Source organism: Hibiscus syriacus, unplaced genomic scaffold, assembly GCF_006381635.1.
Source record: "Hibiscus syriacus cultivar Baekdansim isolate YM2019G1 unplaced genomic scaffold, ASM638163v2 tig00116996_pilon, whole genome shotgun sequence".
Lineage (NCBI taxonomy): Eukaryota > Viridiplantae > Streptophyta > Magnoliopsida > Malvales > Malvaceae > Hibiscus > Hibiscus syriacus.
Window position 1 is genome coordinate 1,285,080 of NW_024063512.1, and position 18,281 is coordinate 1,303,360.

At 37.6% G+C, this 18,281-nt stretch overlaps 2 protein-coding genes, 1 non-coding gene and 1 pseudogene across 3 annotated transcripts; 1 reads left to right on the plus strand and 3 right to left on the minus strand.

Moving 5' to 3' along the window:
- Positions 1–5,571: 5,571 nt before the first annotated feature.
- On the minus strand, positions 5,572–9,567 carry LOC120193748 (protein IWS1 homolog 1-like). Its single transcript, XM_039196189.1, has 11 exons — positions 9,460–9,567; positions 8,919–9,336; positions 8,079–8,198; positions 7,666–7,886; positions 7,411–7,540; positions 7,252–7,314; positions 7,076–7,153; positions 6,651–6,742; positions 6,471–6,533; positions 6,199–6,385; positions 5,572–5,967 (listed from the first exon to the last, which is right to left on the minus strand). The coding sequence occupies exons 1-11, from the start codon at positions 9,465–9,467 to the stop codon at positions 5,869–5,871; spliced, it is 1,479 nt and encodes a 492-aa protein (XP_039052120.1). The 5' UTR covers positions 9,468–9,567; the 3' UTR covers positions 5,572–5,868.
- Positions 9,568–11,592: 2,025 nt separating this feature from the next.
- Positions 11,593–13,156, plus strand: LOC120193587 (annotated as a pseudogene).
- Positions 13,157–13,473: 317 nt separating this feature from the next.
- Positions 13,474–13,545, minus strand: TRNAQ-UUG. The gene has a single exon. It is a non-coding gene; the product is annotated as a tRNA-Gln (tRNA).
- Positions 13,546–13,896: 351 nt separating this feature from the next.
- Positions 13,897–17,683, minus strand: LOC120193690 (cellulose synthase-like protein D3). The gene is made up of 3 exons (XM_039196126.1): positions 16,847–17,683; positions 15,899–16,706; positions 13,897–15,701 (listed from the first exon to the last, which is right to left on the minus strand). The coding sequence occupies exons 1-3, from the start codon at positions 17,599–17,601 to the stop codon at positions 13,950–13,952; spliced, it is 3,315 nt and encodes a 1,104-aa protein (XP_039052057.1). The 5' UTR covers positions 17,602–17,683; the 3' UTR covers positions 13,897–13,949.
- Positions 17,684–18,281: the final 598 nt, after the last annotated feature.

The window sequence follows — 18,281 nt, forward strand, 5'->3', positions numbered from 1 at the left end:
CTCATCCAAAGCAACTCCGGTAGACTCTGAATCAATATCGGTCGCTCCTATTATCGGTGTAGTCATGCCAATACCAGCGGCAGGAGGCAGATCCGTTGGGGTCGTAGGAGCATGATCACCTATCGGAGGTGGGGGATCTACCCGTATCTCATCGATCGGATCTGCGAATCTAGCCACTCGACCTCGTCCACGGCTAATTCGACGACTACGTCTAGCACTCATTTTGATGGATCTCAAGTTTACTACAAAAGATAAAACTTAGGGTTAGATAAGCACTTGGAGTCTCAAACATAGTTAAAATCTTAATAACTTTGTGACATGGCCTTAGTAACTCGTTTTGTAAAATATTTCAAAACCGTATTTTCAATGTGGACTCATATACAGTCCGAGGGTTAAAACCAAAAGCTCTGATACCAATAAATGTAACCCCCTAGACCCGGCCTATACGTTTCGACTAAGTCTAGTGGATCACATTATGATTATTAAAGACATTTTTCGCAACCGTTATTCCATCAATATAAAATCACATTATAAATAACATGAAATTATAAACAAATTATACTATCAAAATCCAACTCGTAAATATAGTACAAATAAATAATAATTTAATTTAAAACATGTCTTCAAATTCAAAATCACAATAAACCGAGCAGTATTAGCAAAAGAGTTATCATTATAAAATCAGATATTTTAAAATAAGGTCCATGTCACCAAAATAAAGTCAACTTGCCAGATAAAAACATTACAATCTGATTTACTTCAAGAGATATGTTGATCCTCCAAGTGCTCGAACCAAGGTATCTAACCAACAGTATCTGAAAGGGGGAAAACATTTTCAAAAGGTGAGCTAGGCTCAATGTGTCCCAACATTTCCATAAAATCACAATAGGTACAAATCATAGTCCAGTAATCTCACAAATTCGTAAAAGAGTTTAACTTTTTGAAAATCATAGTTTAAACCCTTTTCTTGTACACCATCAGTAGTTCCCAAAATTATTTTCCATATAGCTTACTTTATGTACATAGAAAAAAGAAAGCCGACTTAAGGATAGGCTATGAAGCTTGTATCCTTAAGCCCAAGTCAATAAGTCCATATAGCTTACCCTAAGCACACAGTAAAGGAAAGCCGACCTAATGAAACATCTTGGGGCCCTCAAGAGTCACATTAGGCCCAGTTAGCTTGATCAGAGCTATTCCATCGTAATTCAATTCCAAAATTCAATTGCACCGTGACATAAATTCCATAAATCCAAAAACATGGTAATCATATACCATTTCAAAACAAAAATTAGATAGCAGCCATATTCCATAAATTGTCACATTAAATTGGTGCATCCATAAAACAATAACCAATGAATTCGGTGTACCACATATTAAAACCAATAAAACAGTTCAATAAAACAGTTTTCGAATGGGTGAATACTGGCACACGTGGTTTAACTGATCTAGAAGAGCTGGGTCGAGCTGTCGAACGATCCGGAGAGTCTCTTGTACCTTCAAACAATAATATTTATCAGTCTCAAATCCTATTTAATTGTTCAAAGCTAAACTTCTTAAGTATATACACATTTTTTTGGTTTTGACTATCAATTTGAGGTATTTCGAGTCTGAATTTGGCCAAACGGATTGCGGAATCGGAATCAGGGCGTCGAAAAACATAAAGTATGACTTTACGAAAATTCAAATTCTTGGTCAAAGTCAAAGTCAACCACTTTGACCATAGATTTGGAGACCTTCGGATTTGAATTTGACAAAACGGACCACGGAAACGGATTCGGCGCGTCGAAAACTATCAGGATAGGTATACTCGGAAAAGATTAACGGTCGTTTAATGCTCGGTCAAAGCCATTTTAAGTTTTGGTCAAAGAAAGTCAACGGTCAACGGTCAACGGTCAACGGTCGGGTCGGGTCAACGGTCGGGTCGGGTCGGGTCAGACGGGTCAAATCGGCTCAGACCGGTCAAACCGGTTAAACCGGTTTCCAGCAGCCACTCGCCCTGCGGCGGCGCGTGTGGCGCGTGAGGCGTCCTCCGGGGTCCTAAAAATCCCGAAAAAATTTCTAAAAATTATTTTGAGCGATTTCGAGATACTTACAACGATCGGTTCAAATTTTTGAACGGCGGAGAGATCGATTTCAAATCGGCCGAATCTTTGACTGCACCACCTCCTCACGCGTCGCCGTCTACGGCGGACAAGGTTGACACCGGTGAACTCGGAACGGCACAAGGAACACGATGGTGCGGGAGGTGTCGTAAACAGAGCAACGATTAGCGGTGAATTTAAGATTTTCTCGGCGATAGAGCTAACAAAACCGTCGCTACTTTGACTGGAAATTCCCGACGTTTGGCCGCGTTTCGCTTCAATTAATTTGAAGAGTTTGCTCCTCGCTCGATGATGAACACAACGGTGGTTTCAAAACAACGATCGGAATTCGGACGGCGTCGGAATCGAGTTTGGAAGTTGTGCGCGTGAGGAAGGATTTGTGAAATTGATTTCTGTTTTTCAAAACAAAAATCACGCATATAACAATTGTCTGCCGACACTCCATGGTTAAATTCAGGGCTTGGTCCCTGAATTTTCTTTAACTTTAAAACAAGCTCCAAGTTTTAAAATCTTTCAATTCAGTTCCAAATTTTCGCCAAATTTTCACAATTAAACCCTCCAATTTTAATTAAATATTATTTTGAAAATCGGGTTGTTACAGAGATAGGACTTTTACCAGTTCTTTTTGGAAAGAACTACTGAAGCAGTTGGGCACTCAGACAGTTTTCAGCACTGCTTACCATCCAGAAACAGATGGTCAAACAGAAAGAGTTAATCAATGTTTGGAGCAATATTTGAGGGGTTTTTGTTTCTATCAACCTAAGAAATGGGCTAAATGGCTATCACAGGCAGAGTGGTGGTACAATACCACTTATCACATTGCTATTAAGCATACTCCATTTCAAGCTTTATATGGCTACAAACCACCTATTATGGTTTGATCTACTGATACTACATTACAAACAATACAGAATATGGTCACAAATAGAGGACAGATCAGACAATTGGTGAAACAACAATTAGAAGTGGCTAGTAATCGAATGAAACAACATGCAGATAAGAGAATATCATAAAGGGTTTTTTCTGTTGGAGATAGGGTTTACCTGAAGCTACAACCTTATCGGCAACCTCAATTGCTCTGCGAAAAAACCTCAAGTTAGCAGCCAAGTATTATGGTCCATATACAATTAGAAGCTTCACCAGTGTTTCATGTGAGCCATTTGAAGTTCATCGGGGACTCTTCCACTGCCGCCACAAATCCTCCTGCAGTTGATGAGGACGGACAATTAAGTATAAAACCTTTGAAGATTATGGGTAGGCGTATAATCAATTGACACAATTGACCAGTTACTCAACTTTTGGTTCGATGGACGAATTTGGATGCTTCGAATGATACCTGGGAGGACTATTCGGTTCTCAGGGGGCAGTTTCCTGTTTTTGATCCTTGGGGACAAGGCTCGTCTCGTGGGGTGGGTATTGTTAGATTCGGAGGAGAAGTCGGAGGAGAAGAGGGAGAAATAGGAGGAGAAGAGGAGGAACGAAGGAGTGAAGAGGAATTGGGAAGAGAATAACGAGGGTTAGGGATTATGGAGAGTGAATTGGGAATTGAAAAGAAAGAGGGAATTGAGGGAATTGAAGCGGGAATTGAAGAAAGAGGATTACCTGATGGGTTGAAGTCAGCTACAGCGATCCAGAGCAAAAGGAAGTGGCCCAACCAGGACGGCCCAGGACCTGTAATAGCCAAAGCATGATACATATCAGTTTGTTAGGAGTTTGTTAGCAGAGAATGCCAGCTGGCAATTGTTAGATTCTCTGTACAGCCTGTATCTAAATAAAACTACTGTGTAATCACATTTTTGGGAGTAGAAATGAATGTATGAACTTTTCTTCTCTCTGAATTCTTTCCTATCCTCTCAAACTCTATCGAATTCTTCTCTAATTTTCTTCAGTCCATAACATGCATCCACATCTTGGCACCGGGTGCTGCAAATTCCTGATTCTGCTGCTACATTAGATGATAAGGGCCACCGAATTGCGGAGGTAGTAAGAAAGACAGTAACAGAACACATTTTCGTTTGGAGCCCTGGATCAGACTTTGCTTTCTGCGACTGTGCATGGTCGATGCAAGGAAACTTTTGCAAGCATGTCATCAAGGTTATTCAGGGAGATATTGATGGATCTTAGGAAGAAACCAATGGACGACTCAATTAGTTTAGATGAGTCAGTTACCTGGACTCACCAGATGCTTGACCAAATCAAACAACTTGTTGAACTGAAAGTCAAATGATATTGGCGTTGTGGTAAATAATATGCCTTTGAAATGGGTTTCTAAGAAGGGAAGAACATTTTTGTTGGTATACCAGCTTCCCTTCCAGCTCTTACATCTAGTTCCAAGAGCACTGCAAAGAATTTGCAGAAAAAAAGGAAAAGGAAAAGACTATCAAGATTGAGATGATGGTGGAAATTGTTTCATATAGGACGTCATTTAGCCAACTTTGGCCTCTTTGGGGTGGGAAGCCACCATTTGAAAATATTGTATGTTTCCATGTTCGATAACATCAATAACTCCATTGCTTGTAGCATGAGAAGCCAAACTATTCTTTAAATAGAATGACTGTATGAACAACACCCATGCCAATATATTCATTTCAGAGGAAAATTCAGAGATATGTCGACATGTTCATTTTGATTCCACCACTCATCTTGAAAATGAAGGTATGCATCTATCAATCTACCCATGTTTGGAACTCGAGTTTTGGTCTTTACTTTCTCGGGCGACTCCTTAGTAGAGGTGTAAATGAACTAAATTTGACAGAATAAAATTGTGCTCATGTTCGTTTGTTTATTTGAGAAAATATTAATGTTTGATTCGTATTCATTTAATTTTTTATATTGTGTTCGTTTGTTTGGTTTGTTTATTTGAGAAGGTATTAATGTTTGATTCGTATTCATTTAATTTTTTAGTATTGTATTCGTGTTCGTTTGTATAGTGTTCACAAACATATTCATTAATATTCATGAACATATTCGTTTAATATCCGATAACCAAAACTCTCCTTGTACCTTTATATTTGCAAGCCAAAGAAAAATGATTAAATTACACAGCTAGTACTTAAATTACTTGGACTAAAGAGTTTAAACTTCAAATTTTATTTTATATTCAATTTAATCACCATCTTCACCGATATTTAAAATGTAAAATAATAAAAGAAAAATGACAAGTAAACACACATATGCATGTCCATTTGTCTATTAAATGAACATAAAAAATGTTCATACTAATTTAACTTAATAAACAAACGTTATATGAACAGTTCATTGAATGCTCTTTTCATTTAGATCCCTAACTCTTATGTATATTTTTTTTCCAGGGAAAACAGAGTGAAGCGTAAGGCATCTTGCCAACGGATCCATGACTCACTATTTTTATCGAGAAACAATTATAAAATCATGAGTAAATATCATACAATATATGAAATTCTTGCAAGATAATTATACAAGATATGTAATTCTTGCAAGCACAACTGAATTACGATTGAAATGGTCACTGTTATAGGTTTAAATGAAATGAGCATTCAGAGACATAACATTAACAAATTTATTTGAACTGAAAGGCTTTTTCCAAGACAAAATAAAAGACTTAAAGGACATAAAAGGGAACCCAGCTGCCCCCACTGCCCTCATAGAAAGTAAAACAGAACACTTAAAAGTAAACCTTCAGCGCAAGAGCTTATATTGATTTTTGCTGCCACAATGTCTCTGATAGCAGAGCATATTGATAGTGGTTCGGCTCACACCATTGCAAATCTGGTGACTGGGGTATCTTTTAAAGGTACTTCATCATACCACGACCTTCAACACTAAGTTTAGTCGCCTGCAACTGCTTCTTTTTAGGAGCTTTCAACTGCTGTAACTTCTTATTCATCTGCCATGAAAAGGTTGACGTTAAATTTCAGATAATATATAATGGATATATCAATTTGTATTAAGCAAGATGGAGATTTAAGGAGCATCCAGAGTAGTGCAATGTTATGGAGTCGGATCGCTGTAGGAATGATATATAGATAAACATCCCCTTTTGTTTCATTAACCAAAAAAGAAACATTTCCAAATAATTGAAACCAACACATTTAATATCAGGGAGATAAAAGCAAACCTTCAAACGCCGCTGATCTTGCACAACTTGTTTCGCACGGGCTCTAATTTCATCTGGATCAATCTTAGACTGGGGACGCACTACAAAATCCAATGGTGTTGCATCAGGCCTTGACGCATGCAGCCTTGAAGAGGGTTCTGACCTTGAAGCATCTTGAGCTGACATCAATCGCCTAGACTTTTGGTCACTGTAATTTTATAACCAACAATTACAACCATGAGGATACAGAAACACAATAATGATGTCAAACCAAGCGTTAGGTTACATCTTACCGAGAAATATCCAAATCAAAATCACCATCTCTAGATTCCATTGATGCAGCTCTATTTGCAGGCCTACAAATGAATATTAAAAAATTAAATAGAAACACGATATGAAAATGCACGATTGCAAAAGAAAACTGTAAGCAGACATGAAGGCATAATTGGCATAAAATTGACAACAAAGAGAACCTTTTGACAGTTGGCCTCCGCATGGGAAGCCTATCATCATTAACATTTCTCATATCCTCAAACCTTGTACTCTTATTGAAGATTGGTCTACTCTGCAATATGATTGAAATTATTTTGAAGAGTTAATACAACAAGATAGAAAAGAATTCCTTGAAGATATAAAAGAAACCTTCTTAAGACAACTGGAGAAGTGTTAAACTTGACAAACAAAAATTGATTAAAAAAGGTGAATTTATTACTGAAATCATAAGCACTGAAAATTCAGCAATCAGAAATTATACTCCAATCAGCAACATAGTAATGAATTAAATGATTAAAACGTAAAGGTCCCAAGGCACAATTGCTGATATAGATCCAAAGAGGAACGTCAGGAAATAGGGGAAACTTTCGAATATAAAGAATGGGAGCTTAAACCAGAATATTACCCATTTATCAACCAACTCCTTGGCAAGTTTCCTGTTAGATGTGGTTTCCTCATCGGATTTTGATAAAAACATAATGACCTGCCATTAAAAATTGAGAGGACAAAGAATCAAAAGCCACTCAAAGATGTTTCAGAATAGAAAGCTGTATGCAATTGTAGTGATAAGAGGTTCCTAACCTTTCCGAGACCACTTCTCTTTAGCTGCTCCCTTCTATCATGCTGCTCTAGATCAATTGGAAACTACATGAAAAAACAGCATTTCAGTTTTTCATGTAAGAATGTTGAGGCAGTGACCATTACGGCACAGCCCAAAATTGAAAGAAGGCCAGTTTGTACATCAGTCAAAATCTGCAAAATAGCTGCACGGATATTTATATTTGGTAAGCTTCCATCAGGAAGAGGTTCAAGCCAATTTTTCAACAAGGTTAAAACTCCATGATCTAAGAATTCTGGCTGGAGCTGCTTCCTGCATAAAGAGTATATTTTTTATTTTTTATTTTTGAAAAGAACATAAAGAGTAAATTTTAAAGATGAGAACTATAATTTCTATATAGAGACGAGGAAGTCTTGGTAATGTGGCAAGCAGCTTACTTTGAGAGAACCTCAGTAAGAAGTGGCAGCTTCTTGAGTTTATTAATTGCAGGCTTTCCTTGTCTGTTAAGCTCTGCATCTTCCTCAGCAGTTACCTCAAGCTCAGCCATAACACTTTCAACTAGCAGTGCAATTTCTGCAGGACTTTTCTCATTCTTCTTCCTTTTTTTACCCATCTTAAATAAATCCTTAATCTCCGGATCCTCATCATCTTCCTCTGCCTAAAAGATCACAAAAGTGGACCAAAGACGCTATATAATTTAATCTCTTCATAACATCAAATTTAAGCAACCAATGAATTTGTATTTCTATGTACACCAATCAATATATAGATCACAGGAAATCAGTTCCCTAATTTTTTTTATTGAAACAGAGACAAACACAAATGAAGAACATATAAGATGATTGAAAACCTGAGGGGCAGCACCGGGTGACCTTGCTTCATTGTCACTCCCATATCTGTCTACAGGATCTACGCCACTGTCATCTATGAAGTCATCATCATCCATAGTCCTAAGACCCTCTTGATCATTCTATTTCAGCGCAGATAGATGGTCGAAAGAGAAACTTAGTTAGCCTCTCACCATTTTTAATTAAATTCCAGCACAGAAATTTGATTACATAAACAAGATTATCTTAGAAAACGAAGCATACAAGAGCAAACAGAAACATAGACAAGTAAAACATAACATCAATGAGTAAAACGGATTAAGAAAACATTAAAATTTATTTATAGTGATAAATTTGAAGTGCAGCAAAAAGCCATTTTATACTAGTAGCAATAATAACGGCGAGTCTTGAAGCCAATATTTCAAAGGTAATTCTTAACCTTGTGAGCATATTATGATTAAAAGATTTCGAGTCTAACAGCAATTAATCTGTAAACCCAAAGGACCAAAACCCATCACATCATACTCACAAAAGGTTTTGCCTTGCAATTCCCATCTTAGTTTTTTTTTTTTTTTTGATAGGACCCATCTTAGTTTATGAAAAGACAAACAAGTATTTTGACGAGAAATAAGTTCTCCCATAAAATAACAAAGAGACAATAGCAACCAAAACAAACTGTCTTTTGCTTCACTATTTTATGACCAATTTTTACCTTAAACTAATGCAACCCGTTAACAATTTTACTAATCCCAAATTTCAATAAACGATATAGGAATTTAGCTTCAATCTGTAAACCTATTTCTCCTAACCACGAATTCAATAAAACAACCATCAATAATACAATTACTGAAAGAAAACAATACCTCAGGATTAACCCATTCCCACATCTCATTAACTTCCGCAGACTTTACCAACTTTTTAACAGTTCCTTTTTCACTACCACCCCCGTAATTTCTCTCCTTGTGCCTCTTCTCCTTCTTCCTCTTTTTTGCATCCGACTCCGATCCTTCCCTCTGAAAATTGGACTCGTCGTCTTCATCTAGCAACTCGGGGGCATCCATACTCTCTTTTCCCGCAGAACCTCCTTTCTTGACCAGTCTTTTTCTCGGCTTCCCAACCTTATCGGTATCATAAGCCGGCGTCTGCGATCGTTCACGCTGACCCCAATCTTCCATGTCATCCTCTAAGTCATCTAGATGATCTTGCCGCAGCTCCGGCGATCCGGGGTCTGATTGAAAGTCTTCGAAGTCCATAATCGCCTCTCCTTCCTCATCGCGATAACTATAAGAGACATGAAAGAAACAATAACCATAATCAAACCCTAGTTCTTTTTTAGAAAAATAAATACTTTTTTATCAAGGTTGAACCCTAAATACAAGAAGGAAGAGAGAGAAAAAAACTTACGAATCCATGGCGTTGGCACAAAATTGATTTTTGTTTCTGTGTTCGGATGATGAATGCAGAAACCTAAACAAAGTAATAGCTGAGCGCTGGGTAAAGAATTCTCGTTTTCAAGAATAACCCGCGAAGTTGGTCCGGTCCACCCGGTTTTTTTGGCTCTTTTTTGCGTAAAGTATATGTTTAATCATCTATTTTTATGTTTTTATTTTAAGGGTAAAGTATATAAATGATCACTGAACTTTTCAGATTATTGCATTTAGGTCCCCGATCACCAAACATTTAGTTCGTTTGCAATATATTCACGTAATGATCGTTCACTGCCATTAGGGTAAATTATATAAATGATCATTGAAATTTTCAAGCGCTTGCATTTAGGTCCCCAACTTTTAAAACTTGCAACATATTCATCAATTACATTCTAAACCGCAAAATTCAAAATGCTTCAATTCTATTCTAAACCTCAACTTCCAAAATACTTCAATTACATGCTCAACCCCAAATTCATAATTCATTCTCAAAATCTATCATAACAAACTAAACTTGAAACATCAACCATAAACCCTCAAAACATAACCGTTTCGAAAAAATTCACCAACTATAAGTGAATAATAAATGATTATGTTGGGTTTAGGGTTTAGGATTATGTTGGACTTAAATACACAATTCAATTTATAAAATAGTTGACTCAAACTTTTTTCGATTTGAGTTTATAAAATTTAAATCAAGTCGAATTGAATTAAATTTTCGAGTTTTTGTTTAAATTTAATTATAAATATTTATCATATTATAATATTATTTTATTATAATTCAATTCATTTTATAAAATAGTTGACTCGAAATTTTTTTGATTTGAGTTTATAAAATTTAAATCAAGACGAATTGAATTGAATTTTTGAGTTTATGTTTAAATTTAATTATAAATATTTATAATAATATAATATTATATTATTATAATTTAAATAGTTTTTAACCATATACAATACATATATTTCTTCATATTTTTTCTATATGTGATATACATATATCATACAGAGTCAATGGACTTAACTCAAACTTAAAAATTAATCCACTAATTACTAAAAATTTTGAGATATTCGATTTGTATTTTACAACTCGATTTTAACTTATTTTTTTAAGTTGAGTTTAAGAAATTACAACTCAAAGTTAATTAGTATCAAATTTTTTGAATCAATTCAAGTCAAAAAAATAATTTTTTCAAATCGAATTGAGTATTATTCACTTATAGTTGGTTAAATCTAACTTTTAAATCCTAAACCCAACATAATCGCTTATTGTTATGGACCCAAAATGAATTAAATATTATTGATTATGTTGGGTTAATTGGTGGGGAAATTTAGCATTTAGGGTTATGTTTTGAGAGTTTAGGGTTGTTGCTTCAAGTTCAGTTTGTTATGATAAATTTTGAGAATGGATAATGAATTTTGGGTTGGGCATGTAATTGAAGTATTTTTTGAATTTGAGGTTTAGAGTGTAATTGAAGCATTTTTGGAATTTTGGGTTTATAAATTAATTAATGACTGTGTTGTAAGTTTTAAAAGTTGGGGACCTAAATGTAAGTACCTGAAAAGTTCAATAACCATTTATATAATTTACCCTAACTGCAGTGAAAAGGCCATTATATCGAGACCATATTACAAACGAACTAAATATTTGGTGGTTGTATTGTAAATTTTAAAGTTGAGGGACCTAAATATAAATATCTAAAAAGTTCAGTTACCATTTATATACTTTACACTTATTTAATCACCTTATTGTTTTTTAATTATATCTAACGTTTTGATTGATTTTTTATTAGTTTTTATTATCATCTCATATAAATAAAAACAAAGCACGAATCAACGGATTTTTTTTTAAAAGTAGTTCTGTATGAATTAAATATAAAAATCTCATACAAAAACGACGTTGGAATGGATTAAGCGAATTTAGTAATTAAAAATTTTATGTTTTTTTTGAAATTTTGTATTTGAACATCATATATGAAAAGATATGAACCTTTAGTATCTAATGATAGAGAGTATTTGAATAAATATTTTATTTTTAAATTTAATATATTTTTAAAGTGACACTTTGTATAAATGAGATCATTTTTCTTACATAACGAAATCAAGCGCATTAATGGAATTAGCAGGCAATTAGAGCGTTGGCAATCCAGAAAGTAAGTCCCAACCCTTCTTTCATCGTGTGTATAAATATAATACATAAATTGAAAGCCAAAAGAGTTCCATGAAAAATAAAACATAAAGAAAAAAGATAAGAGGAAGAAGAAAACCAAAATAAAAATAAATTGGATGGTTTGCATTGCTTCTTTTTTTTTCTTCAGAGAAGTCGTCAACGCCTTTCTTCCTCATTTTCTTGTTCTTCTTCTCCTCTTGGCCCTTCTGCTTCAGTAATTCTGCAGGTTTCGACCTCACCGCCATCTCCTTTGGAGAAGGATACAACCCTCTCTTCGGTGATTTCAATCTCGTTCGCTCCCCTGACGGCAATAGTGTCCGCCTCCTCCTCGACGTTTATTCCGGTACGTACCCAAAAAAAACTTGGTTTAACACAAATCCATGCAAACCCCTTTTTTTAACTACAAGTTTTGTTTTGTATTGATGAAATTCAGGGTCTGGTTTCATTTCATCAAATATGTATGCGCAGGGACTTTTCAGTGCCAAAATCAAGTTGCCATCGGATGATACTGCCGGAGTTGTGGTTGCCTTCTACGTAAGTTTTCTGGGTTCTTAATCTTTAGTCATGTCTTTTATTCATTTAATTATTTTTTCATGGTGAATGGAGGCATCAAACGGTGACGTATTCGAGATAGAGCATGATGAATTAGACATCGAGTTTTTAGGAAATGTACAAGGACAGCCATGGAGATTTCAGACTAATTTGTAAGGAAATGGCAGCATAATCCGAGGCCGAGAGGAACGTTACAGCCTCTGGTTCGATCCATCAAAGGAATTCCATAGTTACAGCATTTGTGGACGGCCAAGAACATCATGTGAGTTGTCTTAAACACCTTGATTTCCTCCGTTTTGTCCTTAAACTTTAATTTCCTGTTTTCGATTCCATTAAGTTATCTTAGTAATAAAAAGAATCGTTATTCTTCATAGAATTTTAGTTCGAGCATTTAAAACTGCAGGATGTTTATGTTATTAATAAGTTAAGAACAATTCTAAATACATACTACGTTGTATATTTTGCCTCTTAATACGTTGAATTTCTGCTGCTTTTACGTCGATGAGGTTCCAATTAGGGAGGTGATTCATAGTGACGAAATGGGTGGCGATTACCCATCAAAGCCAATGTCTTTATACGCCACCATTTGGGATGCCTCGAGCTGGGCCACAGGCGGTGGCAAAATCAAAGTTAACTACGACTATGCACCGTTCACGGCAGAGTTTAGAGAGTTGGTCCTCGAGGGTTGCCCTATGGATCCAATCCAAGAATACCCCGACTTCACCATCTGCAAGGACAAAGATGCCTGGGTCAAAAGCCGAAGCTACGCCTTCTTAACGCCGGCGAGCCGCCATGCAGAAGTTCAGGCAGCATTATATGTACTACTCGTCCTGTTACGATGTATGGCGTTACCCCACGAAACTTCCCGGTTGTGTAATTGATCCGATCGAAAAGGAAAGGTTTAAATGAATCCGGAAGGTTGAAATTTACAGAAGCCAAAAGAAGCAAACCATGACCGGAAGAGAAAGCCACGGTCCGACGAACGGACCGATGCGTGAAGCAATAGATTTGTGTTCCGTACTTTTAAATTGACATTGTGTTAATTTGGTGCTCAAAATCTTTGTTCAAGCTTTATAGTTATTAGTACAAGTAAAGAAATAAATTAGGTTCAAAATCTAATGCTTGAAAATGCTAACCTTTTTCCCTGTTGGTGGGCACACTTCAGAGTGAAATGCAGTAGCCTGTAACAATGGAAAGCTGAGATTATTACAAATTTGAGTTTATGGGAAATGAGAAAAAGGGTAATTATTTGTTAAAATTAAAATTTTAAAAAGGTCCTACCGGGAGTCGAACCCAGGTCGCTGGATTCAAAGTCCAGAGTGCTAACCACTACACCATAGAACCAATACGTTAGATTGAGGTTTTATTAATTAATTAACATAAAATACAACACCAGATTAGCTTTTCAACTAACTGTAGTAACACCAACCTAGCCAAAACTTTGAAGGCCTTGGGCACTGGTACCATTTGGACGATTTTTCAATGGCTTAGGTCTAAGGACAGCTATTTATGAGTTTAGTCCAGTCAAGATCGGTTGGATGGGGAGCCAGCATGTTTTGAGAGGCAAAAGCAAAGCTGGATTTTGTTTGCAAATTCAAATGGTTTCATGATGAAATTTATTTGGAATCTAACCTCAGAATAATCGACCAATCACGTATATCTAACATTTAAAGAATTGAGTATACAAATGTGCAACCTTCTTCCCCTGTAAAAACACAAAATACAATGGGGGGTACAAAGTCAAGTATTCATGGGAACTGGAATGACCCTCCAATATCAGAATTTTGTGACGGGGGACTGATGGCCACCCAGAGTAGAGAAATAGAGATCGCAATAAGACCCGACCAAACGTATACGATAGTTGGCGTTTTTCCTCGTCTTCCCATAAGACCCTTTGCAAAGGGGTAGAGGTGTGCCAATACCCAGAAGCTGAAGAACACACCTCCTAGCAGATGACTCCATTCGGGATCGGTGCTGTAGACCGTTCGAAGAACTCCGTAAGCGATGGCGATCAAGTTAACAAATATGATGGTGAGTGGTGGTATCATGAGAGATGTCCACTTGAAGATGTAAAGATCAGCGAACTCATCATCCAAATCGTCTCCGGCTGATTTTGATGTAAGGGTGAATGATATTTCAATGCCAGCAATAACCTTTAATAGCCCCTGGAGTACTGCAGCGAGATGAGCACTGGTGCCTCCAATCAACCAAAACTGCTCATTCCTCCACCACTCTTCCAGTTCGATTCCAGACCACTTGATCTCTAGCACCGCTAGAGCGCAAAGGGTCAGTGTGATTGCCAAGAGGTAAACGAGGAAGGTGACGTTGAGTGTCTGAACTATGAATTGATTCGAAAAGAGAGAAAGTGCGGGAAGGAAACAGTAAACAATGAGGAATATGGAAGTGAAGGGGTATATCCCGACGTTAAGATAAGCAATCCTCTGTAGAAACTTAAGCCTTGGGCTGCCTAGTAGAGCATTGTTGCGTGAGAAGAATATCTCGACCGAGCCAGTGGCCCAACGAAGAACCTGATGAAGCCTATCAGTGAGATTTATCGGAGCAGTACCACGGAAAGCATCTCTTTTGGTCACACAATAAACAGATCTCCACCCTCGATTATGCATCCTATACCCTGTAACAACATCTTCTGTTACTGATCCATAAATCCACCCTACACTTTGCCCCCATTCGGTCTTGTCCTCATACCAGCACGAGATAACATTGATTGCCTCTGCAATTGTGGATGGATCAAGGGGCTCCCGAGGCACAGTGAGAGCACCGGGTGGTCGTCCATATTTGACAGAAGGATGATCTGCAAGGGGCTGGCCTTGAATTGCTGCCACCCGGACAGACTCAATAAGTAAACTCGAGTTTCCAAACTTCTTGGGAATGAGAGCGATATTCATTTCGTCATCTTCCCTCAACTGAACATCTTCAGGGTCAACATCAGGTGCAGAAGCAACAGTTGCAGGTTTCTTAAGTCGTGGGAAGCAGCAGCTGCAGAAATCAGGGTTATCTTCTAACCGAGGTGGCTCAAAACCATAAAGGGCAGTGCGACGAAAGAGGCATCCTGTTCCAACATATACTGGGCCCTGAAGTCCATCAAGAGCTCGCATGTTAACATCAAAGAATACTGTGTTGTGATTGGCATAGCGATCAGACGGATCAATTCCTTCAAACCTCTGAGGAAACTGGACATAACAAATACGCTCCCCATCTCGGTCCATCATAAAGCAAATTCCTTCTCTCAAAGCTTGAGAATTGTAAATGTAGTGGTCACAATCAAGATTAAGTATGAAGGGACCATTGGACATGATTGCAGAAGCTCGAACAAGTGCATTCATGGCACCTGCCTTCTTGTTGTGATCATAACCAGGTCGCTTTTCACGAGTAACATAAACCAGCATTGGAAGACGAATATCAACCTCGCTCAGATCCATGGAATTTCCATCACCTTCTGTACCATTTTGAGGCTCATCACGGGGAGGGTCCAACATCACCTGCAATTCATGAAGTACAGTATCTTATTTGACATAAGCATACCAATCATTAGAAATGATTCAGAAAACATCCTAAGCACTGGGAAAATAAAATTGTCCTAAGATTTTATCATAAACGATAAAAAGGAATTAACCACGAACAATTGAAGAACATTAAAATAAATGTACCACTTCCGATTCTCTTATGGAATTCTTACCTGTATGATACTGGCATGATCTCCCCTAGAATGCTCGGGAGCAGAAACTGTCCAAGTACCTGGCCAATGGGTGCTATCAGCCATCCAAGTAGCTTTTGGGATCTTCAAGGTTTCCATTGGTTCATCACTATTGTCCTCTCTCCAACGCTTCAAAATCTTGATCTCCTCCCTTGTATTAAAGGCATCAGAACGTCGCCGAATTGAATCAGAAAGACCATTGACCCTGACCTTAAATTCATCATATTCACGTTTCACCCGCCTGCGGTCTCGAACAAAATCCGGTCGCACCTTGTTCTTGTAAGGATCTCTCTTTAGATTGAAATAGGACTCTGGATTTCTAGGCTGAATGTCATGTTTCCTGCAGAAAGGAATCCAAATTCTGGAAAAACTGGCAGCCTCTGCCATGGCCTCAAAGGTCAATAGCGCACCTCCATCATCCGAAACATAACATGCGAGCTTCTCAACTGGGTACTCAGCTGCCAGAATGGAAAGAATGGTATTTGCAGTGACAAGAGGAGGTTCTTTCTCAGGATCTGCAGTAGAAACAAAGACATCTATGCCCGGTAGATCAGATCGTCCCGAAGGATTACTCAGACTAGGCCTTTCAAACTTTACGTGTAAAGCGTCAAGATCAACAGCACGATTAAGGGGACAGAGCTTAGGAAGCTGGTCAAGCAGCCAAGAAAAGGCAAACCAAATCTCACAAATCACAGATATAAACCACAACCAGATTGCATCTTCATTTGGATGGCTGATTCTCCATTGTAAAAAAAATCCAAGAACCACTATTCGAATAAGGATTAGGAGCCTGCAAGCAAATTGACAGAATAGAATCAAACTGGAATTGAATGCATCATAGGAACTTTATAAAGTTGAATCGTTTATCATAATAAGAGCTAATAAAGAAAGATACTAGAATCTTAATGGTAATGAAACAAAGAATCATACCGGTACGGACTAAGGATTCCAGCAGGTACACTCGATCTCTGTGTAAGAGGCTTCCACTCCTTCTCCGGAAATAGCTTACGGTCGCTGCCGATTTCATCCGGGCTACCGCTTGAACCATCATTCAGCCACACGGCATTCCCGTACCCGTAACACTTATTCGTTTCATACAAATACCGAGTATAATCAAACTCATTACTATGACTCCTCATCAAGAGCTCTGTTGATTCCACAACCGGCAACCTCCTGCCGGATTTAGACGACCGCAATTGGCTAGCCGGGGCCATCTCCGACACATCCAACCCCCTAAAATGCTCTTTACATCCAAGGCAAAAGCCATCTCCAGTTGCCATAGCATCGGTATAACAATCCTTGCAAATCCTAAAACCACATTCACATGGGAAGACATCTATGCCCTGTCGATTAGTCATCATCTTGGAACCGCATCCAGGTATCTCACAAAACGACCCTTCGGCCACCATCACCGCGGGATCGGAATCGACCATCTTCTTAGAATGAGCACGAATAACGCGATTGTAACCACCCGTAAACATGGAATTCGAAACGTATTGCTCCTCGGTTCCCACTGCTTGCATAGCGATTTCCATTGGCATTGGCTGGTTATCAGGTGTAGGAGGAAGATGAACTGTGTATCTACCGGAATCTACGCCGCCAATTTCACTGTCGAGATCACCAGTCGAGTTTGTTACATGGTGAATCGTGGGTGTTCTTCTGGTAACACGCGGGTCACTCGCCATTGTTCGGTCTTTCTCCTAATCAGCAAAAAGAAGAAAACTTTTTTCCCAGAACCTGGAAATTGGAATGCAGAAAAACAACTCAAAGACCGATAAAAAAAAAGGGTTTTTTTTTCAATCTGTCAAACTACACAATGAAACTTCTCTTCAAAATATACCCTTTCTTCCTCCAGACATAAAATTGGAAATATGAAAGAGGAAAAAAGGGTTAGAACAGATAGTGAGCAAAGGCTCAGTCTTTTAGGATCAAACTCTCTATTTGCCCCTATGTCTACGATTAGTGCTTACATATAAACAGTGCATGATATTATAAAAATAAAGTAAAAAAAGAGGAAAAAATATTCAAAAGCATAACCGTTTGAACAAAGCAACCAAAGGAAACGACCAAGTCTAAAACATCAATATCAAGCCACCATCATCTTCTTTTCTAAAATCCAAAACAGGGGTCGTTTTTTTCTCTAATTCAAAAGATCAACAATAAAACCAAAGAGAAAGAAAAGAGACAAAGAATCAGCAATGGCTTAACTTATAGAGAAGTGTTTAGAGGTAATAAATAAAGGTGGATTTGAATATCTTCTTTCGCATTAACACTACATTCTAGTTTTGGAAAGTAGGCTTGCGGAGATATTACTCAGACATGGCAAGATTTTATTTTAACTTAGTTGACAAGACAATGAGGAGGC